The 23880-nt window shown below is 48.0% G+C and overlaps 1 protein-coding gene and 1 long non-coding RNA gene across 2 annotated transcripts in view; one reads left to right on the forward strand and one right to left on the reverse strand.

The window, feature by feature from the left end:
* The window catches only part of LOC111932578 (uncharacterized), a 49410-nt gene that overhangs the window by 9980 nt on the left and 15550 nt on the right, over positions 1–23880 (reverse strand). The window contains exons 2-5 of the long non-coding RNA XR_015273969.1: positions 21776–21956; positions 19484–19589; positions 18512–18633; positions 17933–18121 (exon numbers count right to left, since the gene is read on the reverse strand). This is a non-coding gene — a long non-coding RNA (uncharacterized LOC111932578). The remainder of the gene's footprint in view (positions 1–17932; positions 18122–18511; positions 18634–19483; positions 19590–21775; positions 21957–23880) is intronic.
* TNR (tenascin R) overlaps positions 1–23880 on the forward strand; it is a 32872-nt gene that overhangs the window by 3869 nt on the left and 5123 nt on the right. Inside the window, exons 3-20 of the mRNA XM_023931697.2 lie at positions 321–584; positions 1244–1359; positions 3733–3883; positions 6971–7240; positions 8934–9119; positions 11823–11912; positions 12025–12288; positions 12904–13170; positions 13281–13400; positions 13898–14041; positions 14668–14787; positions 15059–15202; positions 15788–15918; positions 16889–17021; positions 20003–20154; positions 21060–21156; positions 21913–22074; positions 23661–23824. Coding sequence (XP_023787465.2) covers positions 321–584; positions 1244–1359; positions 3733–3883; positions 6971–7240; positions 8934–9119; positions 11823–11912; positions 12025–12288; positions 12904–13170; positions 13281–13400; positions 13898–14041; positions 14668–14787; positions 15059–15202; positions 15788–15918; positions 16889–17021; positions 20003–20154; positions 21060–21156; positions 21913–22074; positions 23661–23824 — 2975 coding nt within the window. The remainder of the gene's footprint in view (positions 1–320; positions 585–1243; positions 1360–3732; positions 3884–6970; positions 7241–8933; positions 9120–11822; positions 11913–12024; positions 12289–12903; positions 13171–13280; positions 13401–13897; positions 14042–14667; positions 14788–15058; positions 15203–15787; positions 15919–16888; positions 17022–20002; positions 20155–21059; positions 21157–21912; positions 22075–23660; positions 23825–23880) is intronic.

Genomic DNA, 23880 nt, shown 5'->3' on the forward strand with positions numbered 1-23880 from the left:
GTACCCAGCAGCTTAGGACACACTGAGGCCCCACTGTGTGGCTACCTCCCTGTTATCCCTGTCCCCAAAAACACCATGAACAAAAGTCTAGGAGGTGAGTAAAAAGCCAGTGAGGTTCATCCCGACATGGGGGCTAAACCCTTAGTGCAACAGGTTCTCCTGAGCCTTTACCTTGCTATAGCTGTTCAGACAACCACAGATGGCACATAACCCCAGCCCCAGCCCATGTCCCAGCAGCAGACCTACACAGCCTCCCACAGCAGTGGAAGAAAAAGCCACGCACATGCTGACACTCTCTGTACCTCCGCCCTTCCCACCAGTGTCTCCTCCTGAAAACCTGCGGGTGACGGGGATCAGCGACAGCTCCATCGAGCTGGTTTGGGACAGCCCCGGGGCAGCCACCGAGTACGTGGTCTCGTACCAGCCCGCGGTGCCAGGGGGCACCCAGCTCCAGCAGAGGGTGCCTGGGGACTGGAGCAGCATCACCATCGCGGATCTGGAGCCAGGTGTTGCCTACAATGTCAGCATCTATGCAGTCATCAGTGACATCTTCAGCATCCCCGTTACCTCCAAGGTGATGACTAGTAAGTATCCTACCACACTTGTCCTTTGTTACCCAACTATCCTGAGGGGATGCTCAAGCTGGCTCGCTTTTTCCATAAAAACCTTCTAGCAGCAAAAACTTGAGCCTTAAAAATAAATATTTGTTACATTACATTTTTTTCCTCAGAGAAAATACTACAATATAATATGGAAGTCTCAGGTTCTCCTCCCACTCCTGAATGGATAATTTCCCCATGATGACTCCCCATGATACAGGGAATAGTGCAGCAAGAGGAGATGCTGCTGTGCATCAGGAGAAACACAGCCTTGACCAGGACTGTGATGCACAGAGGAAAACAGGAGTATCAAGCTGTAATGCCAGCTTCCAGAAGGGTTTCTTGGAGACTAAGAATACAGAGGGCAGGGGAAAAAACAGAAACTATCCAGACACCCCTCTGCAACCGCATCATTCACACTGTTCACACAATGGTGCAGTGGGATGCTTCAGTGTCCATAGGTCCAGGCATGTCCTTTTTCTTCCAACCCACATGGAGCAGGGAAAAAGGAATTTTGCTAACAGTTACCAGAAGTTTCCCTGGTTTTGTTGCCCAGATAACAAAATACCCACAGGGAGCAGGGTGGGTACCACAGCATGTGCACACCCACCCTGCTCTGCTCACCACCCCCTGCTCCCTTCCAGACCTCGCCACACCGCAGGGGCTGAAGTTCAAGACCATCACAGAGACGACAGCAGAAGTGCAGTGGGAGCCCTTCTCCTTCCCCTTCGACGGCTGGGAGATCAGTTTCATTCCCAAGGTACTGCTGCCACACCCACGGCATTGCTGAAAGCACTCAGTGAGTGGATCCTAAATCAGTTTCCAATTACCCCCTTCCCAAAATACTCAGCCTGTGTTTGCCATTTGTGTGCTGCACATCAGACTCCCTAGACACTGCCAGCCTGCAGTTCCCCATAAGTTTTTGTGTCAAGACATACAATGTCCTCAAAGAAATGTCCCCCAAAAAAATCCAGTGATGGGGGAAAAAAAAGCTTCCATGCCTCTTGTTGTTTCACTCTCTTTTTTCTTTCCATCTCCTCTGCAATGACTCTTTCTCTTCCTCTTCATTGTCCTGCTCTCTACACTAAGGTCCCCAAAGCAGCCTGGATCAAAGCAAGCAGCTGCTGGCTCTCAGACAACAACCTTCAACATCCCCGAGTCACACGCACACTTAATTCCTGCCATGGAATTTTAATCGCAGTGACGAGCAGGTAGAAATCATGCCAGAAAAGATGAAAGGATAAAAATGTTGCCCTAAATACCCCGTGTTTTCTGTGCACAGCAACAAAAATTGTACATCAAGTATTTAATCTATATTCATAATTTCTACACCATTTAGCCATAAGTATAGCTTCAATTGTATTTGGAGCCTCTTTACGAGAATATTCAAGCCCCAGCAGTAAAAGAAATGCTGATTAAGGGCTCAATTATGATGTTTTCACTTGTACAAAACCTTCACTGGAATCAAAGGCAGCTCTGGGCAGTGGAGAGCTGCAAAATTTGGCCCAAAAGTTTTAAATACTCTTAACTATAAAATATCATTGCACAGCACAAAGCAAGGGCCCAGTTGCCTTAAATAATCTCTCATTTCCAAAGAGTTGCTAGAAGATTCTTAATGCAATGTTGGCTACATCCACGTGCAAATTGTGTCAGAAGCTGAAGCTCAGGTAATGCAGGTATAGATACTGGGATAATTTTCAGTCACCATCAGGTGATCCTTCAGGATTAAATCTGAAAAATGTAGCAATATCAGAGAAAAGCTTTTGGTAGGGAAAAATAGCTCTTCCAAACATTTCACTATTACTCAGGAATTAAGGTGAACAGCATCCCCCTGAAGCAGATCAATGTAAACCATTGGTTCTCTTTTCTGTTTTTAAGCTTAAGCTTAAAAATACGTGGAAACATTTTGGGATTTAAAGGCAGATAAGATGCAAAAGGATGGGTTGTTCCTGGATGCAGGGTCTTGGGAAGGGAAGGGATGTAGCTCACTGGGCTTAAAAGTTCTGAAATCTATGAGTCAGGACATAAAATCACAGTCATGCTCCTGCCCATCAGCTGCCAAAATTGTCCTCTCTTGAGTCTCTATCATCAGCATTTCCCCTAAAATTAGGCAGAGGGTGCTGTGTCCTTTACTGCCCCACAATCAAAGCTTGCTTGGGTACATGCCAAAACATTGCCACACCTCAACCAAACCCAAACCCATTCCCAAAGGCTAAAAACAAGAGTTATAACTGCAGCATCACAACTGTGGTGAGAAAAATTGACCTCCCTGTCTTCCCAAAAACTGGGTGAGAAGATGCTGATTTGGACCTCAGCAGCCCAATGAGGATGCTTGCAGCTTCCTGCAGAGCTCTTTCCACCCTCCTTCCATGGTGCCCACGATGCTCTCACCCCCACAAAACCCGGGTCAGGCAAGATTGCCCATCTGCTGCCTGCAGTGGGGATGGGGTGGGGAAAAGACAAAGAGAAGACAGATTTAGCAAAGAATATTAGGAAAGGTAAAATGGCAATTGATAGCTAAAATGGAAGATTTCCTGTTTAATGAGAAAAGAGATGAATATGAATTGAGAGTTATGTGCAAAGATTTGTTTAGCATGTTAATAGCGAAGACAGCAGCAAGAAAAGATCCTTTGTCCAAACACTGGCAGGAAAGGTGACATGTGCAGTTGTTTAAAGCCTTACAGTTTTTCAGGGCAAAACCACAAGGCGTAAATGAGTGTACTAAAGATGGTTAAAAAGGAGGGGAAGGCAAAATAAAGACCTCACAGCTTCATACCTATACATCAACAACAAAAGGCTCCTGGCACCTGAAGAGCAGGAAAACAAGTCTAGCCAAGGCTTTAGTGTAATCATCTTCCCTTTTCTGGAGAACAGCAGAGGCACAAATGGCAAAATACAGAAGCTGGGGAGGGAGGAGGAATGGGGAGGATTTTGCAGCCCAACAACATGAGTGCTCCATGCTTGGTGGGTGACTTGATCCCAGGTGTCTCCCTCCATGGTGGGGTGTGACAGTGTGATTTGAGGATGCAGAGCGGGCTGTGGAAGGATGGGGGGAACCTCCTCTCCATGCATCAGTGTCCCCCAAAACACCAGTTGGTGGGTGAGGGTTAATGCTTATTTCATTCCCTGACAGAATAATGAGGGTGGTGTGATTGCCCAGCTCCCCAGCACTGTCACCACCTTCAACCAGACGGGGCTGAAGCCAGGAGAAGAGTACACTGTCACCATTGTGGCCCTGAAGGAACAAGCCAGAAGCCCTCCCACCTCTGACAGCGTCTCAACCCGTGAGTGAGCCTGACCTGGGGGCAGCACAACAGTGCCCAGGGCTTGGTCCCAAAAATAAAGTTCCATCAGCAAGAGCAGCTGGCATCACATGGGCAGGGATGAAACTGGCGGCACCCAAGTGCCCAAACATTGCAGCAACAGCTTCTTCATGGAGTATTTTGTCCCTCTCTCTCCTAAATGGCCATAAGTGCAGAAACCCTGGTGAGGTTAATGGGGTTGGGAGTGAAGTGCTTTTATTGTATATCTGGATAAATTATTCTTCTCTGCTAATCTCACATTTTGGAGGCTGGATGCCATCAAGAAATGTATCTACAAATCTATCACTTACTCATATATAACAGATTAAAACTCCCACCTGCTTTTATGTCACCAAATGCCCTTGTTAGCGTTCAGGAACACACATAACCACGAATGGTTATATGAAGGTGCTTTATTTAAAGAGCTCTGGGTGTCAGGGGTACACATACCCAAATCTGACCCGACTTGGGTTTCGAGTTGAACATATTTTATACTCCATCATTATGCAACTTACATATTAATTATTAAACTTACATTGTTCTATTGTATACATTGTTTTTACCCAAGCATGAATTTCTCGTAATCCCCCCTTAGCCCCCTAACATGGTTCCCCATGTTCTCTAAACAATAATTATATTTAATCACATCTAACAATTGTATCATTTATCATATACTGACTACACAAGTGCAGCTTGACCTGGTCTTTAGCAAGCACAAGGCCTAAAATTTCCAGGGCCTGCTTTTCCCAGGGCTTTCCAAACCTAACTTTCTTTCTAAGTCCCTGAATTTTCTAAGATTTTCTAAGATTTTAAGGCCTTTTACTATCACCCTCAACTCCCACCTATTCAGGCAAATCAGGCAGCAGGGCAGGGAGCCAGGAGCAACAGCATATCCCTTCCTAACCAATTTGTTTGCCCAGTCACTGGTCCACCCTGTAGACCAGAGAAAATTCAGGTGGGTCTTCTTACTGAAGGAGATGCAGAGATGGGCAAGGGCTCACGGGGGAGAAGAGACTCTTCACACCAGATCTGTTGCAGTCTGCCATGAAAGCCAGGCAGACGTCTACTACCTCTATCTGAGCTGTTCTAAAAGGAAACAGCACTTAAATAGCTGCCGGAGGGTTGTAATAAGGTGCTGCTAATTGAGACACTCTCACTAAGTGAGAGTGAAGGGAGGGTCCCTCCACCGCAGCAGTTTGTTTCAGGTCTGAGCTTCTCCAGCACAGTCCTCTCCTCCTGCTTTGCTGCCGCCTTCAGCTCGACGTGGCTTAATAGAGACATCTCCTGGTCAAGCCCGAAATTTCCTTTCCCTGGGAAATCAGCAAAAATAGAAGCTGGTATTTCATACTCAAGGGTTGACCAGTGCAGGTGGAGCAGTGGGCTCCCGGATCTGTGCTCCATAAAGGCATCCCTATGCTGGCATGTCTGCCTTCCTCTGCAGCACCCCCAGAGCTTTATCCCCATCACCTCGTTCTTCCTCAACACCTTGTGCCAGGATCAGGCAGCAAAGGCATGGTTTTATGCTACACAGATAAGTAGATGTGGATCACCTGGATGACTGGACAACATGAAGCAGTTGGAGATTGAGGGTATGCATGACATGGTCCTGGCCAAGCTGGATGGCCAGCTTCTACCTGAACACTGGGCTTCCCAGCTATGATGCCTCCTCTGCTGTTTTGCCCCCAGACCTCACCTTACTACTCCAGATTCCTCCCTGTCTTTTTCTAATCCTCCCTGCTCCTTCCCACCCCTGCTCACAGGCTTGTCCCCCAGAACTTCCAGCCCTGAGGTGCAGCATTCAGCAGACCCCTATTATATACTGTCATTTTCTAAGATATGTAGTACATTAGGTATATGTATATGTGGCATAGCCTAAATTACAGAACCAAAGTGGGCTTTTTCACCTACCTTGTGATCATCTAAGTGATAAAACAGGCTGCCCAGCAGGCCTCATGCATGAGCACTGCCATGACACAGGAGTGATGGCAAGTCTTGGCTCCATCCATCCATCCATCCATCCATCCATCCATCCATCCATCCATCCACATAGTGGTTAAGTCCTGCTGGACTCAAATCATCCATCAGCCAGGCTTGAGCCCAGGATATCCAAAGGTTGAGTGTTGGGGGATGTGGAGGAAGGAAGGGCCCAAATCTCTTAAAAAAAAAGCAGAAATGTCCAAAAAGGTCTCCCAGTAGATCCTTGGTATGAATTTATCTCAAAACCTTTTACCTGAAAGGTTATTTTGGACAGCCACCATAGCCCCATACCCAGTTAAAGATTCACTAGAGCAGTTGCATTTTCTTCTTTCTTCCCACTGCCAAGACACTAGCAGCTTTATGAGCTGATCCCTCAGTTTAAGGACAAACCAGGAGCTGGCAGCAAAGCAGAAACATTTCTAGAGACATTCCTCAGTTCTCAATGCTTGGATCTTGTCCTTGGCCCCATGTTATTTAACACATTGTCAACACCTTTCAAAAGACATAATACTGTTGCTGATAAATTTGCCAATGATGGAAAGGCTCAGAAAAGAGTAAATTGAGCAGAACATCAATAAAACATGTTTGGATAGTTTGAAGAGTTGGACACAAAGGAAAATTACATGTTTTTCAATGCAAAACTGCAGACAGCTATCTAAGAGCAAAGAAAGTGTGTTGCAGTTAGATATAGGAGTTTTATATCCTGGGAAGTACCACCTTTAAAAACCAAGGAGGATTTATTGCTGACAATCAGCTCAAGAGAAGGGCATGAGTTGCATTATAGCTGTAATGGGTGTCAATGAGAGACCTGCTGGGTCCTGCTCTGGTGTTCACAAGAAGTGAAGAGGGTTCAGGAAAGAGCCAGGAGATTGGGACAAGGGACCGGGAACCCATGAGGACCAAACCCCCTAGGTACCTTGGGGTCAGTGTCTTGTCCCTTGCCACCTCTCTCCCTTGTCCCCAAATACTCATTCCAGATGCTTTGAAGGCCAGGTTGAAGCATCCCTGAAGCTTGATGTCCCCAAAGCTTCCACCTTTCCCCATCCAACTCTCCGAAAATAACAGGTGCCCGTTTCCCCCCTCCCCCTGCAGTCATCGATGGCCCGACGCAGATCCTGGTGCGGGATGTCTCCGACACGGTGGCCTTCGTGGAGTGGACCCCGCCGCGTGCCAAGGTGGACGCCATCCTGCTGAAGTACGGGCTGGCGGATGGGGAGGGCGGGAGGACCACCTTCCGCCTGCAGCCCCCCCTCAGCCAGTACTCCCTGCAGGCCCTGCGCCCTGGCGCCCGCTACCATCTCGCCGTCAGCGCCCTCCGGGGTGCCAACGAGAGCCAGCCAGCCTTCGCACAGTTCACCACAGGTAGCTAGCTGGCCTTGCTGGGAGAACTGAATTTTTGAGCCTCTGGCAAGCATGGGAAGATGGCTTGCTGCCATCTGCAAATGGGCTGTCCTGCAACAAGGACGTATCCAGAGAAAAACTGAGGGTGTTTTGCATCTGGGGTTTAGTGATACCTGTTTTTCCCCTGGTACAAGTGAGCTGGTGTTTAATGTGGTGTGCTAGGAGGAAGAAGTGGAATGAAAACGCAATGTTTAAGATGCAGGGGTGAATGGAGACACCTGAATGCTGGTGCCTGGCATGCCATCACAGAGCAAGGCAGAGCAAATGATTCAGCTCACCCTAAAATACACACCCTAAAACTGCCCTCTGCCCCTCCACTGCTAGTGGCTGTTTAGCCATTAAACCTCCAGTGCCAAAGGTCCTCTCTATGCCCTATGCCTCACAGGGATGCTCATATGGTCCCAGGGTGATCCCAGATGCCAGTGATGAGGCATGGATGGACTCAATCCCCCCGTATTTAGATGGTAAACCCCAAGCCAACCCCATCTTGGCCATGTCTTGCTGCAGTATCAAGGCTGAACCTGCCTGGGACACACATCCCAGCTCCAGTGCCCATTCAGACCCCCAGCTTAGAACTCTAGAACTCACAGTTTATGTCCCTAAGAGCACCCACAGTTCAATGCACAGTTCTCAAAAGCACCAAAATGCTCAGCACAGGTCTTGAATTCGAGGCAACACTTGCCCCCACTCAGCATCAAGAGCCAAGGCAGGTGCCCTGACCAAGGAATCAGCAGTCAAGCAGCTGAAACCAGCACAGCCAGAAATGTGGTTATCTTACTGTATGTCTTCTCTGAACACCCTAAGTGGTCGGTAAAACTTTAATTAATGTTAAGCCTGCAGATAGCTAATGGACTTAATTTACCGTGCCATAAAGGAGGAGCCAGAGCATGTATTTCCGTGCTGGTTTATGGTATATAAATTACTTTTCATGTACATTACTGCTGGATACGAGGCTTCTCCTGTAATAACTGTGATACATGAATTGTGTGTGTACATGTCTTTATAGATAAATATTTCGGATGAGATACTTGCCCCAGCTGATTTGCTGAGTTGGCCTTCCTTGCTTTATTTCTAAAAGGCAACATAAAAATACCACCCCCCCGAAACTCAGATCCATCACCATTACCCATTGTCCAGCCCCAAGCTGTTGCTCAGCAGAGTTTATTGTGCAAACCAGAGCAGATTCAGTGCACAGCCTAAGCAGCACCAATAAACAAACCCTTTGGGCAATGTCTGAGTGTGAATGAGCCTGTAAAGATGCTCAAGGTTTTCTTCTAAAAGCAGCTCATACTTCAAGCATGGTTACTACAGAGCCCTTTTTCTCTTACAGTGCCTCAGTTTCTTTAATATGGGGGAAAAGAGTTTTCTTTTTGAAATAACACGGAATTAGCTGCCAAACCAAGTTACTGAGGATGCTGCGAGTGCCCAGCATTCGCATCACTCTCCTGGGTGGCACTCGCAGTCTGTGCTGAGTAGCAGGTGAGAGCAAATGTTCCAGCCCTTCCTGCCAGGATATGCTCTGGGGAGGAGGAACCACATGTGGGACCTCCTGAATGTCACACCCAGGTACCCCTCCACTGCTGTCTGGCTGTGCCAAGGCCGCGGGGTGCGTTCCCAGCGGTGAGACGGTGCCTCTCTCCCTTGTGTTGCGCAGAGATTGATGCCCCCAAGAACCTGCGAGTGGGCTCGCGGACCCCTGCCAGCCTCGAGCTCGCTTGGGACAACAGCGAGGCCGAGGCACACAGCTACAGGGTAGTCTACAGCACCCTGGCCGGGGAGCACTACCACGAGGTCCTGGTGCCGCGCGACACCGGTCCCACCACCCGGGCCACCCTCGCAGGTATGCGTGCACCCACGCGCCCTTCCTCCCCCTTCATCCTCCTCCCCTCAAGCAGGTAGGGCAATGGAGAACCCAAATCAGCACCAAGACCCAGTTGCCCATGTGCTGGAACGTGTTTGAGATTGTTTTGGAGTTTACTATCTACTGGAGAGAAGGTTTACCTTGGGATAGAGCTCATTTTCCCCTGTGTGGGTACACTTCCAAGGAATGCTTGGGTACACCTCCAGCAAGGATCTGTCCAGGTGGCAGATAGAGCTGGCAAGGAACAAAGTGAGCAATGACAAGAAGTCTGTTTAGGGCGATCTACAGGAAAATATTATTTCACCCTGCACTTTCTCGCTTGTTTGGAAAGAGTGGTGGGTGATGATGCCCCGTGGGCAGTGATAGGGAGCCAGGCTGCCTGAGTTTTTTGCCTTTTTCCAAATTGGGCTCAAAGAAGACCCAAATCGAGAGATGCTGGTTTTGAGCAATTCCTGTAAGTGGTACATTATTCAGGTCAGAATAGGGGCTGCAACACCACCCACCTCCCACTGCCAGGAAAGCCCCAACACCTCATGCAGCAACACAGCAAAGCACCATGTGAGACGTGATTTCCTTGTTTTTTTACTAGAACTCTTTGCCTTATGGATTTGTTACTCTGGTGGCATATTCTGAGCAAAGAAAATAATTACATGCAAAAATATTCTCCCATTCATCTTGAAGTTCTTCAGTATGGCAGGACACCAGGTTCTTCATGCTGATTCTCTGCCTTCCTAGGGCCTTCCCAGGGCTCAGGAATCTGCCATGTGGAGTTATAGGAGAGAGTTAAGTGGGAAAGTCAAAAGTTATGGGCAAGCTGCAGAGTCACAAGAAAGGCTGGAGGGCAGCAAGGCAATTAGAGCAGTTATCTTGAGAAATGTGGAATGCAGAAGTTTGGGCTGGTTTCTTCTGTGCTTGTGATGAGGATGCGTGGGGACAAGTAGGATGAAATCAAAGACTCAGTGCTGGACTCCTGCTAGCTTTCCTTTAGGACATTTCTAGGTGAGAAGAAGCATTAAAAATGGGAAAAATTCCCCTCCCTGGGCAGAGGCACAACAGTGACACACTGTGATGATAACCATGGCTTGACTTGAGCTTGCCTTGGAGTATGTGGCAGCCTGAAGTCTCTTCTTTTTCTAAATAAAACTAAAAAAGCTGCCAAGGCTTTGCCAGACTCAGGCAAGGCTGCAAGAAACCCAACCAAAGTGGGCTGCAGAGATGCAGATTCTTAAGTCAATTGCAGAGAGTGATTTTTTATATAGTGCCTTCATCATCACGCAAGTACATTACTTCCAGTCCCCAGGGTGCTAGGTAATAAACAAACCAATTAAAAAAACAAAACAAACTTAGTCATAGCAGAAAATAATGAAAAAACCATTCTGCTAGCAAAAAGAAAAGTTATGGTAGTCATAGTGCGGATGGGACACGAACCTCTCCCACAGCTCTATTATGTACAGAGTAATCATATCCTCCAGTCTTGCTGGATGTTATGCAAAACCCATTGGGTTTTTTTCCCAGTCACCCAGGACCTGGTGGGATCCATTATATGAAAGCAACCATCAATTCTTTCAGCCAATCTCATCTACCTACAGGAAAAGCAGCGAGAAATGGCACTAAGCAGAGTTTATTGAAGATTTACACTTAAAAGTGCATCAAGCTTGGCCCTGACCCATAATCTCTCTTAAAAATCAGAATTTCCGCAGAAATAACCATAATCTTGCTCTTCACAAAAGAGCTGGGAGAGAAAAGCTTTATATCCTCCTGCTCATTTCTTCCTTCTCCTTCCCTTCTGTCAGGCTCTTCTTTCCAGAATACTTGTGACACCTATTGAGCAGGGCCAAGGGGGTCCATCTTCTCCCCTCCACCAAGACTGCACTGTAGTAAGAGAAAAGCAGGGGAGGAGAGTGTCCCTCTCTCCTGACCTCTTGGGAAAGGTTTTGGTGGCTCCAGGGGATGCTGCCCCTGGACGAGGCATAGTGAGGCTGAACTGGAGAGTTTGTGGCTTTTTCTAACTTTGTGGGAAAGATCATGAAGCACAGGGAAGAGGGGAATAAAGCCACCAGCAGCCAAGCAGAAGTGACAGGCAGAGGCAAGAGATACCCCATGGAGGTAAAGCAGTGCAAGAGGAAAGGAGCTGGATGAGCTCAATTCCCAAGTTTCTTCACAGAGACACCTCAGGACATGTCTACTCCAAGGAACAGCCTTGAGTCAGCTCCCTGAAAGACTGCACCTTTCCTAATTAATGTGCATTTCATTTACTCTGCATAATTTATTTCTCTCCAAGACACCAGGCCTGTGACAATATTTGATGTTGCCTCACTTTGGACAAAAATATAGCTACTTTATCGTTCCCATCTCGGCTCACACACACAAGAGCTTCTGTCTCACTGCCAGCAATTACAGCAGACCTCAGCAACAAGTTTTAAAAATGGCTTGTTTCTGAGCTAAAATAATCCAAATTCCCTGTCCAAAGGCTTCCACAGGGCTTTTTCAAAAGGCTCAGCTTTTTTGCAACGTGCAGAGGAGCTGCTGACCTGTGGGAGAGCTGCTAACCCCAGGGATGCTCTGGAGGGTCCTCCCCTGCCCTGACATGTGGGAGGTGGAAGAAGGGGTCACACACCCCCTGAGGTCACCCTGACAGGTGCTGCTCTCAAACCCCTTCATGTTCTTTGCACTCCCTGGTAGATCTGGTGCCAGGAACGGAGTATGGCATTGGGATTTCAGCCGTGATGGACAGCCAGCAGAGTGTGCCAGCGACCATGAATGCCAGGACTGGTGAGTTTGGCCTCGCTGCCTGCTCCAAGCACAGCTGGCTCCTATGGCTCAGATGCCCCCATAGGACAGTCCGTGCATGGGGACAAAGCTCTGCACCAACCCTCTCCCACAGAGCTTGACAGCCCCCGGGACCTCCTGGTGACAGCCTCTACTGAGACGTCCATCTCACTGGCTTGGACCAAAGCCACGGGTCCCATCGACCACTACCGCATCACCTTCACCCCTGCCTCAGGAATGGCCTCTGAAGTGACAGTGTCCCAGGACGAGTCACAGCTCACCCTCTCAGAGCTGGAGCCTGGGACAGAGTACACCATCTCCATCATCGCTGAGAGGGGACGGCAGCAGAGTCTGGAGGCCACCGTGGATGCCTTCACAGGTAGAGAAACACAAGCTGGGATGGGGGCAAGGGCACAGACCAGTACCAGCCCACTGCATCCCTGGCACCAAAACCCTTGAGGTGGTGGTGGGAACAAGAGCTGGGATCAATGTGTCCACACAGGAGCAGTTGACCTCAAAAGGAGGATGGCCCTACCAATGTGGTGGCTCAATCCCTTTGGCCAGCAGCACTGAACACGCTTTGCTGGAGGCTCCCAAAAGGACAAGATAGAACTGGGGAAAACGGACAGCCCTCTGCTGTTCTCTGTGGTCAGGGTGGCCTTTGTGTCCATAAGAAGAAATGGAGGGGGGGGCCTCACAAGGACCCCTGGCTGAAAAGTCTGCAGTCATGAAGTGCAGACAATACATACCACCTGTAGTGGGACAGTTCTATCACCCACCGTATGCATCTGGTACAGAGGATATTTACAGGTGAAGCTGAGAAGAGCAACATTTTCCCCTTCCTGGTTCTGCCTCTTGATCCCAGCACAGTTTCAGATCAGTGGAGAACCCATATCTTCAGCTTTGCCACTTCTTTTAAGTATTTCCCATACAAGCACTGTGAGGTAAGGATCTGCAGACAGTTGGGGTTGCACCTCTCCTCTCCATCTTCCAGGTGTTCGGCCCATCTCACAGCTACACTTCTCCCAGCTGACATCCTCCAGTGTGAATGTCACATGGAGTGACCCATCCCCACCAGCAGACCGCCTCATCCTCACCTACAGCCCCCGGGATGAGGAGGAGGCACAGCAGGTCACACTCGATGGCACCCGCAGGCACACCAGCCTGACGGGCTTGCAGCCATCCACCGAGTATCTGGTGTCACTGGTGGCCGTGCACGGCACCATCAGCTCTGAGCCTGTCGTGGGCTCCATCACAACAGGTACCACGGGACACCCCCCACCAGGCACAGGACATCACTGGGGAGGGCAGGCAGGGGCAAGGGGAGTGGGCCTGCCTCCCACAGCTTTTCTTTGTGCTCCCTCTCACCAGGGATTGATGCACCAAAGGACCTCAGGGTGGGCAACGTCACCCAGGAGTCCATGATGGTCTACTGGAGTGCTCCCATTGCTGCCTTTGACCACTATAGGATATCCTACCGTGCTGCCGAAGGTAACAGGCCAGACCACTCCTGTTCATGCCCTGAGCTCACAGCTGCCAACCCTCCCTCCATCTCCTGGCCCAAGCAAGCAACTAGGTCATCCTCACCCAGGCAGCATCTCAGTGCCTTGGGCAAAGCGACCAGTAACTGGGATTGGCTACAGGGCAGAGGATGGGGTGTCTGGGATGAGGATGGAAAGGGACCACTGAGCCAGCTCAGCACAGAGGAGCCCCCAGCAGTGTGTGCTCCCCAGAGATGGTTAAATTCAGGGCTCAGTCCTGAAATCCCACCTCCCTCATCTGCTTTGACTATCTCATCTCCCTTGGCCCCAGTTTTGTCGATGATGCTGAAAAGGCCAGGCCAACAGAGTGATGGGCACATAGGAGTGCACCTGCAGACATGAAACCCAGTTACACTTACAGTGTCTTGTGGAGCTGTCCTCCCCTCCTCCTGAGACCCTGGGATGGGGCCAGCTGTGATGTCCAAGCTCTTGGCTCCATCTCTGCAGGGAGGACAGACAGTATGGCCATCTCCAGGGATGCCACCGAGTACACCCTCCAAGACCTGCAGCCGGCCACCAAGTATGAGATCGGAGTGAAGAGCGTGCGGGGCCGGGAGGAGAGCGAGCTGGCCTCCATCACTGTGTACACAGGTGGGAAGGAGCTCTTGATGGGCAGGGAACAATCAAACAGGTTCAGCCCTGCCCAGGGCTGGTAGTCCCTGCTTGCACTAATATTCAGGTGACTGAAAGCTGGACCTCACACCAGCCAGATGCAAGCTGGAGATGATAAGCAGGGCTTACAAGGGCTCAGTGTGGGCTTTTGAATTATGTCTCGGCAAAGTTTATCCCAAATATGCATGGGTAGTCATGGGTAAAACTGATAAACCTGTGTACCAGGCACAGGGAAGCCAGAAATATGATGTTGGGCAATCATGACAACCTTTCCTAAACAGAGTACAAATTTCCAGAAATAATCCCTAGAGAAGCCCTGCCACAAACAGCATGTGCTGCAAGAACAAAACCTTCTGCTATCCTCAGACTCCTCAAAACCTAAAGAAAACCCCTAACATGCCAGACTGGGCATCAAGAAAAGAGTGGAAGAGCAGCCCAGCAGAGTAACACAAGCTGTGACATCTCTGCCCTCCAGCTTGGGCAGCAGTAACTTCTGTGCAGGCACATGTGTCTGGGCAGCAGGGCAGGACATATATACAAGAAGCCTTTCCAGTTCATACTCCAGTCTCCTAATGCCTCCGACTCTGGATCTCTCCCCCATGCAGCCATGGATGTCCCCCTGGGGGTCACAGCCACCAACATCACTCCCACCGAGGCGCTGCTGCAGTGGAACCCGCCGCTGTCAGAGGTGGAAAGCTATGTCCTCATCCTTACGCGTCGTGCAGGTACACCGGGGCTCTGTTTCAGCTCACCTCAACCTCTCTCCCATCCCAAAGCCCAGGGCTCAGTGGGTGCCCTTCACAAAGGGAGTAGGGAAGGAGCCCTTGCTTTGGGTTTTATAGGGATTATGGGAAAAACTAGACCACCCTTCAGACTGAACAGTAACTTATGGTGTTTCAGCAATAGAAGTGCTTTTATTCATGAGGTCATATCCAGAGACACATTTTAGAGAACCACCTTGAACATCTACCCTAACTCATCCCTTTTTGCTTACAGTTTCAGGAGAAACAATTCTTGTGGATGGAGACAAGCAGGAGTACCAGCTGACCAACCTGCTGCCCACTACCACCTACACAGTCTCTATGTATGCCACCAGTGGGCCTCTCACCAGCCAGACCATCAGCACCAACTTCACTACTCGTATGTACAATCACTTCCCTCACTCACCCCTAGCCACACTCCCACCCCAGGAAAAGCAGCCAGCAAGGCTGAGCTGGAGCTCTTGTTACATAGCGTGGGTGTAGAGGTAGCCACATGCCAAAAGGACACAAACACCAATCCCAAATACCAGTGTAGGGCACAACATAAGAACAGAATTCTGATCAACAAGCATCAACCATTATTTTCACTCTTTCAACATCTATCCATCCATTCATCCATTTCTTTCAGTGATTTCCCTTGGATATGGTTTCCTGAGCAGACCCCTGACCGGGTCTTTTTTTTGCCCAAGGCCATAGTCCAGAAGAACAGGACAACCCATTTTTCTCACAAACGGCTTGACAGCACATGAATTTCACAGCTGCTACCCTTAAGGTGGCACACAGGTAGAGGAGGATTTCTAGAGGGCTTGCAGAGCTCTGTTCAAGACAGGAGAAGGGTGATGAGGTCTTGAAACTGAGGGTGAGGATGGACTTTGGGCTGTTGTAAGGATGAATCCCAGGGTACTGAGTTGGGAAGCTGTGTGTGAGAAATTGCACTTCCCTGGCTGCCTATCCACTCTTGCAGTTTTGGATCCTCCAACAAATCTGACAGCCAGTGAAGTCACACGACGGAGCGCCCTGCTGTCCTGGGTTCCTCCCATGGGAGAGATCGAGAATTATGTCATGACCTACAGATCCACCGATGGCAGCCGGAAGGTGAGTGAGTCCTCACACCAAAGAGGCTCATTAGGTCAGGGAATAGTAAGACCATGGTAAAAGGCGCAGGAGAAGCCAAAGCAAAAGAATGATGCTCACCGGCTCAGGAAGACCAGAAGCATAGACACTACTTCCTGCTAAGCAGGATGATGGGAAAAAGCAAGAAGAGATTGCCTAAGGCAAAATGTTTATGCACACCTGGTCTGGGCATAGAGGGGTTACCTAGAAAGTTTGGAGGAACAGGGGAAATTCACAGTTTGTGAAACATAAGCAAGCTGAGGCAGGAGAACATTATTCTGCAGAGATGCTAAAAATGCCATTTGCCCTTCCTGCAAAAAGAAAGATAGGCACAGACAGCTAATTAACCCTGCAATACAATACATTTGATTATTTAATGAGTGTGTCCACATCTGCCTGTCTGGAGGAGCTGCAACAAACACTATCAGAAATACGTCATGGCAAATAGTCTGGTTTCCTTTGCTGGTGTGATTGGCTTGCAGCAGCCAGAGGATAATAGCTTTGCAAAAGGGATTCAATAATGCTGTGTGGCACTGGCCAACAACCAGAAAAATTAACATGACAGGAATCAATGGAGTCAAAACTAGCTGATAACCAGGTTTGACCAGCTCTGTTCCTTGAGCTGTTTGGGCAATCAGTCATGTTTTGTACTGCAGGCACACAGGTCCCAAAAGGCCTAGCAGACAGAGGACACAGACTGCAAACATTTAAATCCATCTCCAAACCGGGTTTTTTTCCCCTACCCAAACCATTCTGAAATGTTTTCTATATTGACTGATCTCACGTTCACTCCGTCCAGGGGTCTAAGCAGTCATGCAAAGCTCCTCGGCCAGGCTCCAAGGGCTGCGGTAGTTTGTGGCTTCCCTTCCCTCCTCACTTGCTCTTTAGGCTCCCCATCGCTTTTCTCATCTGTTGCTCTTGATGTCTACCTCCTTCTGGGACCCATGTACAGGAGCTGATTGTGGATGCTGAGGACACGTGGATCCGTCTGGAGGGCCTTTCTGAGACCACAGAGTACACGGTGCACCTGCAAGCTGCCCAAAACGCCATGCGGAGCGGCCTCATCTCAACCACCTTCACCACAGGTGAGGGCTCACAATGCATCCACTCAGACAGGTGGAGGTTGGCCCACGTATCATGCTGGTAGGAATGGACTGCTCTTGGGGACTCTCCCTCCTCAGGCAATGATCCTCCTCTATGATCCATAGAGGGGTGCTTACAATGCCATCACCCACAGTGTTGCTTCACTACAAGAAGTTAATGGCTGAAGGATCTATGATTCAAACACAAGACCCAGCCCAGGGCAAGGGGATTTGAGCTTCAGACCAGGAACCAGACCAGACCAGGCTCTCTGCCTTGCCCATGTCCATCCTCAAGTGCATAAACAGAGGAAAAAATACTCACTGAAATCAACAACACATATCAAAAGGTATGCTCCTGAGAGAGGACCCAGCCAGTGTCTCCATTCTGTAGACACGATCTGATTGCTTACAAATATCAAAGAATCATATAATATTTCGGGTTGGAAAGAATCTTGGAAAGAATCTTAAAAGGTCATCTAGTTCAATCCCCTTGCAGTGAGCAGGGTCATCTTCAGCATGATCAGGTTGCTCAGAGCCCTGTTGAATTTGACCTTGAAAGTTTTCAGGGTTGGAGTATCCCTGGAAATATCAAGCAGGTGCATCTCCACCACCACCAGTGGGGTCACAGATAGCAGAGCCAGCACTTTATCTAATTGCATTATTCCTCCCCACTCTCATTCTAGAGCATTCACAATCCACTAAGGCACTAAAGTAATGGCAATGGTTTCCTTTCAAAATCAAAAGGTGGGCATCCACTCACCACAACCCTCACAGACAGAATACTTACTCTTCCAAGAACTTGCATGAGAATGTCACCATTACTCCCATCCTCTGCAACCATTCATAATAGAAATTATACCAAGAAAATTGTCCCTCATCCTCTTTGAAAAGCATGGCTAGGCCAGGGCACTTACAGACAGAATGCATCTTGTTCAGGGCTGAATCCAACCATGGTTTTCCTGGGCGTCAGCAGCGCTGAGAAGTCTCAAGATGATGTCCCAAAAATTCCTCCCATCTGAGCTGCCAGTTCAATTAGAAGAGTTTTCTTTGAATCTGCTGTAGATACACTTCCCCATCTCAGTTACATGCAAAGGTCCCTTCACCTGCTTTTAAGTGATAAAAGAAACTATTTACATCAACAAAAGAAGAAATTACTTCTCTAATACACCTACAAAATAGGCTTTCCTGTTATTCTTGCTTCTTGCACATGCACATAAAGCCAATACAATTCAGGCAGGTAATGAAAAAATACATGTAATCTTTGAGGCTGCTCAGGAGTCAGGGATGAAGCTGCATGGGGGTGACTTCTCAGGTGGGATAAAGCAGCACAAACCCACTTACATCAGGCAAGGAGAGCACCTTTTCTATCAAACAGAAGTGTCAGACCTCAGAAACGCTAGTCCCCATTGCCAGCTGATACAGCATCCGATACATTTAACTTGTTTTGAAGGTGAAGATAAGCATTAGTAACAAGTCGGTTCCTCCCCACTTACCCCAATATTGATGAGACAGAAGCAAGCAGGAGCAAGGCAATGCAATCCATGGACAGCATTTCTCATCAGAGCATCTAGATCTGCAATTCAGTTTACTCTGGCACTTTGTTTATCAAGGCACTCTGCAGAGAACAAGGACTTGTCCTTAAGGACAACAACAACAACAAAAAAGCCACCCAGGCTTAATTTAAATTGTTTTACTTCCTTCTGCTTACAGTACACATCCCGGGGTTCTTCTATTCCCTCTGACATATTAATAGCTCAGCCTCTTTTGTTTAATGTTTGCATAAGGTTCTTGGGGAATTGTATACAGATGAGACAAAAGGAAGAAACAGATACAGTATTTATAATTTATAGTGGTTTGAAATGTCTTTCAAGGTCTCCTTGGCTCTTAAAGATATGAATACAAATTAAGAAACAAGCAATCTCCACAGAGCTCAGGGGAGCCCAAAGTGGTTGTCGTTTAAAAAGTTTTCATTGTTGGATGATATTAAATACAAACAATGTCTCGCCAGACTGTGCTACAGACCATGAAGATGGGGAGAACAAAGAGGGGATATTTGGACACAGCAATGACCTCCAAGTCTTCAGGTCACAAGGTGGGGGGGAATACACCCAAATGGGAAGCAACAGACAAGGGTTGTGCCTTGGTCCTATGGGGCACTACACAACTGTGATGGACACACACAGCATAGAAGATTTGAAGGTCCCTCACACCTTCTCAGTTTGTTACAGACATCTTTAAAAACCACATCCACATTGCCAGCTCTGCACTCCATCATCCATACATACCAACTCCAAAGAAAAAGATGTATTTCCCTCTTTTGTCTTAAATAAGAAAAAATTGTTCCCCGAGTTGACATTCCAGTACTGGCAGAATAATTGTCATAATTAAGACTCTCCTAAACTCTGACCACAGAATAAGATGTTTCCTCATTAGAGAACACCCGTAGCACAGCCCATGCTACCTACCTCTAGCATTTCACACAGCCTCATTCCTGCTCAGCTTGCAAGCGACAATTAGCTCAGCGTAAATTCACCATCATTTCCAAGGGCATGGAGAATCAGGAGAATCCCCCTGAAATGAGTGACATTATAAAACTTGATTGGAGCTGGCAATCCTGAGAGGAGAACAGATTTTGGTATTTTCACAGCTGTCTAAATATGCTGGTGACAGCTTAAACCCCAGGGTTTCAGACATAGTGCAGAAAGATGGTCCAAGAAGTGACATCCCTCATCACTCATCGTGATGTTACCATGCACTTTTCCAGTATATGACATATGGAAGAATAATTAATATATGCACACATTTTTTTTCCAGTTAGTCCTCTGAGGTTGATGGCAGATATAAAGTCTCACCACCTCGTGGAATTACTTGGAATGCAGAAGCCAAGATAGACTTTTCCTGGATTGTAATTAGTGGAACCTGAGGCATGGGAAAAAAAGTGTCTCTTTGCTAGAATTTTACCTTTTTTTTTTTAAATTTTGCAGGAGGACGTGTCTTTGCTAACCCTCAGGACTGCGCCCAGCACCTGATGAATGGAGACACGCTGAGCGGGGTCTACACCATCTCCATCAACGGGGACCTCAGCCAGCGGGTGCCGGTGTACTGCGACATGACCACCGACGGAGGTGGCTGGATTGTGAGTATCCATGTGGCTGTCCTGCATGTCCCCATCACAAAGTAACTGAGCCCCTACCAGCAAAGCATGGGAATGACAGCAGGCTCAGCATCACACGCTTCATTTCCCACGCCACAGGGAATGGCCCACGCTCTGGTAATAATAGTTACACTTGGAGAAATGCCCTTTGATTTATTTGACACGTTTGCAGGGCTTCTGGAAAGCAAAATCTGTGAGTGAAGCTGATTTATTGTGCTAGAAATGAAATTAATGGCTGGTGGCTTTCACGGGGAATGATTCACGCTGCCTGCAGAAGGAGCGTGTCAGGCATCACCCCAATTGAGTCTGCATAGGAGAACTCTAGAAACAAATGCCAGTTTGGCTTTTGAACTGTACAAACACTGCTTGTCTTGACGTAGATGGACTGACAGTGTAAGTAAATAATGCCATGGTGCTTTGATCTTATTCATGTCAAACTCTTACACACATTACACAAAGCCCTGTTAGATGTATAGTCAAAACCAAAAAAATGGGCTTCCTCAAATGCTGATTTCTAGCCAGTAAATTTCCCTCTCTGCTCCAGAATATCCCCTTGGATATCACAGAAACAGCCAGCTCAAAGGAGAATTATGTACTAGAATACATAAGGCAGTATTAGTTAAAGCAGAAACCTCAAAGGCCAATTTCTTCCTATTCTACCATTGATTTGCGTTGGACATTATCTAATATCTCTTTGGTTTCTACACCTGCACATGAATTAATCACATGGCTGCAATTAATGCTAACTGGATGGGTATTGCATTTTTCTCCCCTGAAAGGCACAATGGAAAGAAAATTATTATCTTTTCCTTGTGTGTCCAAAGCCTGGCAAAGCCGTTTCTTATCTCCATCGTTATGATTTTCCCCCTGGTCTTCCTTCATATCAGGTCTTCCAGCGGCGGCAGAACGGGCTGACTGATTTCTTCCGGAAATGGGCAGATTACCGGGTTGGCTTTGGAAACTTGGAGGATGAGTTTTGGCTGGGTATGACCTTCCCTGGTTGCCTTTCATTGATGTGTCAAACCTAAGTTCCATATGCACTGTGTCAGCTGTTGGCTCCTTGCCCTTCACCACATTCCTCTACATTCTCCCTCAGACAGTTTTCCTTCTGTTCATTCCCTGCCTTTCACCTTAGGAACTCATGCAGAGGCACACCACATAAAGGCACACTCTGAAGATCAGCAGCTCCCTAGTTTGCCCTGTCTAGGAGAGAAGCAGGGTATGCTGTCAGTTTTCATGGACCAAAACCCATCACTGTCCATTGGATGACCACAGGTTGCATGGGTGGCCAGAAAGTCGGCTGTCCAATGAAAGCAGGAAAGGGGTGAGTGGAAGACAGCACAGCTCTGAAACTGAGTGTGCTCCTCCAAAACCTGAACATGAGCCAAAGGGACCTGCAGCATAAACACACTCTGGCTTGTATGGGAGCTTAACAACAACATTAGTAGCACCAGGGCTCAACAGATGAATGTTCCAAGCTTCAGCAGCATGAAGAAATCTGAGCCTGGGCCTTGAACCCACCACTTGTAGACACAGGGAAGTGACGTTTGAGTGGGGACAGAGAGCTCAGACCCCAGCAGTGCTGGGAGATAAACAGACTCACCACAACTGCTGCTGCTCTTTGATTCCTCTCCTTGCTCTCATTTCCCACTGCTGTTTTATTTGCCTAGAGCTTTCCTTGTTTGTTCACAGAGCAAATCTGGGCACCAGCCCTCATTGGGTGTTTCACTGTCTTGACAGGCTTGGACAACATCCACAAGATCACGTCCCAAGGGCGCTATGAGCTGCGAATAGACATGAGGGATGGTCAGGAAACAGCATATGCCTACTATGACAAGTTCTCCATTGGTGACTCCCGGAGCCTCTACAAACTGCGCATTGGGGACTACAATGGCACTTCAGGTACAGCCTCACTGCTAGCAAGGATCTTGGGAAATCCTGTGACTGCTTGGTCCAGGACTGTACAGGAAATCCCAGCATGACATCTCACTTGTCTAGAGTGACAAGACAAATACCCATAATCCTTTCTGCCTTCTTGCAGTCCATTGTGTAAACCAGGCTAATCCCACTAAGGACATGGAATTTTCCATTGGGGATTAGATACTTAATATCAGAGACATTGCAGTTCAAATAACCAGGTCAATCATCAGAGGTGTCATCTCACTTGGCAATAGCCACAGCTGGCTATTTATGTCGTGCTGGAGGCTGTGTTTATCGCCTTTCCACAGCCATGGAAAAATCTGAAATCCTCTGCGTAATTTCCTCACATAAAGGAGCACTGATCAGTTTTGCAAGGACACTGTCACACCTGCTTGCTTGGTTGATCCAGGAGAGTTAGAGTTGCCCACTAGAAATGGGTGGATGCTTGAGGGAGGGCACAGGAGATCTCTTCCTCAGGAAGGGAGAAGGGGTACAACTGTAGCCCCTTCATCTGGGTTAGACATGCCCAGTGCAAGCCTCCATGACAAAACTTCCACTGTGTACTAGGTGGAACCCCACAACATACCCAAGATGCAGGAATTTCCCTACTCAATACTAATTAGTTGCCTGGAAGAGAAGTGACAGGAATCTTAATGGTGTGCAACAAAATACTTGCTCTAAACTCAAATCCCAGGGCACAAGGCACCAAACCTATTGCCAAGGATGGCAGTAGTAGGGTCATGCAGACATGATTCCATCCCATTCCTCATGCAAACTCTGCTTCTAGCCATCCAGCCAAGGAGCTTCTGCTCCACCTTGAGCTAAGGGAGCCAGGGCTCAACAGATGGTTCATTGCCAAGAGGTTTTCTAATAAGTCTCTCCATGGCTGGATTGCACACAGCCAGCATGGGTCCACTTCATATGTCTTTAGGGATTACCAAGGAGCGTATTTAGAATATCTCCTTTAAGTACATCATTCAATTGATCATATTTTACTCCAGCTTTTCTTTCACATAAAAGCAGCTCTCTAGTTATCTAGTGAGGGTTGGTTAGAGGTTTTGGTGGAATAAGACATCACACAGCTTCCAAAAACATCTTCCCCTTTTCCAAAGAGAGGAAAGAGAGGCCACCAAAAGGTGGCCAAGCATATTGGTTCAAGAGATGAATGTTTGGTCTCCTTTGAGAGAAAAAGCTCCCTTTGGCTAACAGGAAAGAAGGAGGCTGAATGCATCCTGAAGTTACATAGCAGAGCCAAGCCTTGGGAAATCTGGGATGCCAAAATCTGGGATTGAATTAATTTCTGAAACACTGAAATTAAGATCCAAACACATGTCCAAGCACTTTATCTGACAAAGCCAAGAAGTCTCTAAGATCTGCTATGGTCTGCACTGATCCTAAACAGACAGCAGAGGACCTCAGATGAACCAATTGTGAATAATTGCAGCTAATGCTACTCCCAGACTGTCAGCTGTTAGAATGGTTGCCACATAACCAGGATATCCTAATTTCCTTGTGAGAAGACCAGATAACTCAGACTCCATCACCTTTAATGGCACCTCTTTCCACAGGAGACTCCCTCTCCTATCACCAGGGACGCCCCTTCTCCACCAAGGACAGGGACAATGATGTTGCTGTGACCAACTGTGCCATGTCCTACAAAGGAGCCTGGTGGTATAAGAACTGCCACCGCACCAACCTCAACGGCAAGTACGGAGAGTCCCGGCACAGTCAGGTAAGGGCAGAGCTGGGCGGAAAGCCTCTGGAATTTCTTCCAGGGAAACATGTCAG

The sequence above is a fragment of the Cyanistes caeruleus genome, chromosome 9 (genome assembly GCF_971803275.1).
Source record: "Cyanistes caeruleus chromosome 9, bCyaCae1.hap1.1, whole genome shotgun sequence".
NCBI lineage: Eukaryota > Metazoa > Chordata > Aves > Passeriformes > Paridae > Cyanistes > Cyanistes caeruleus.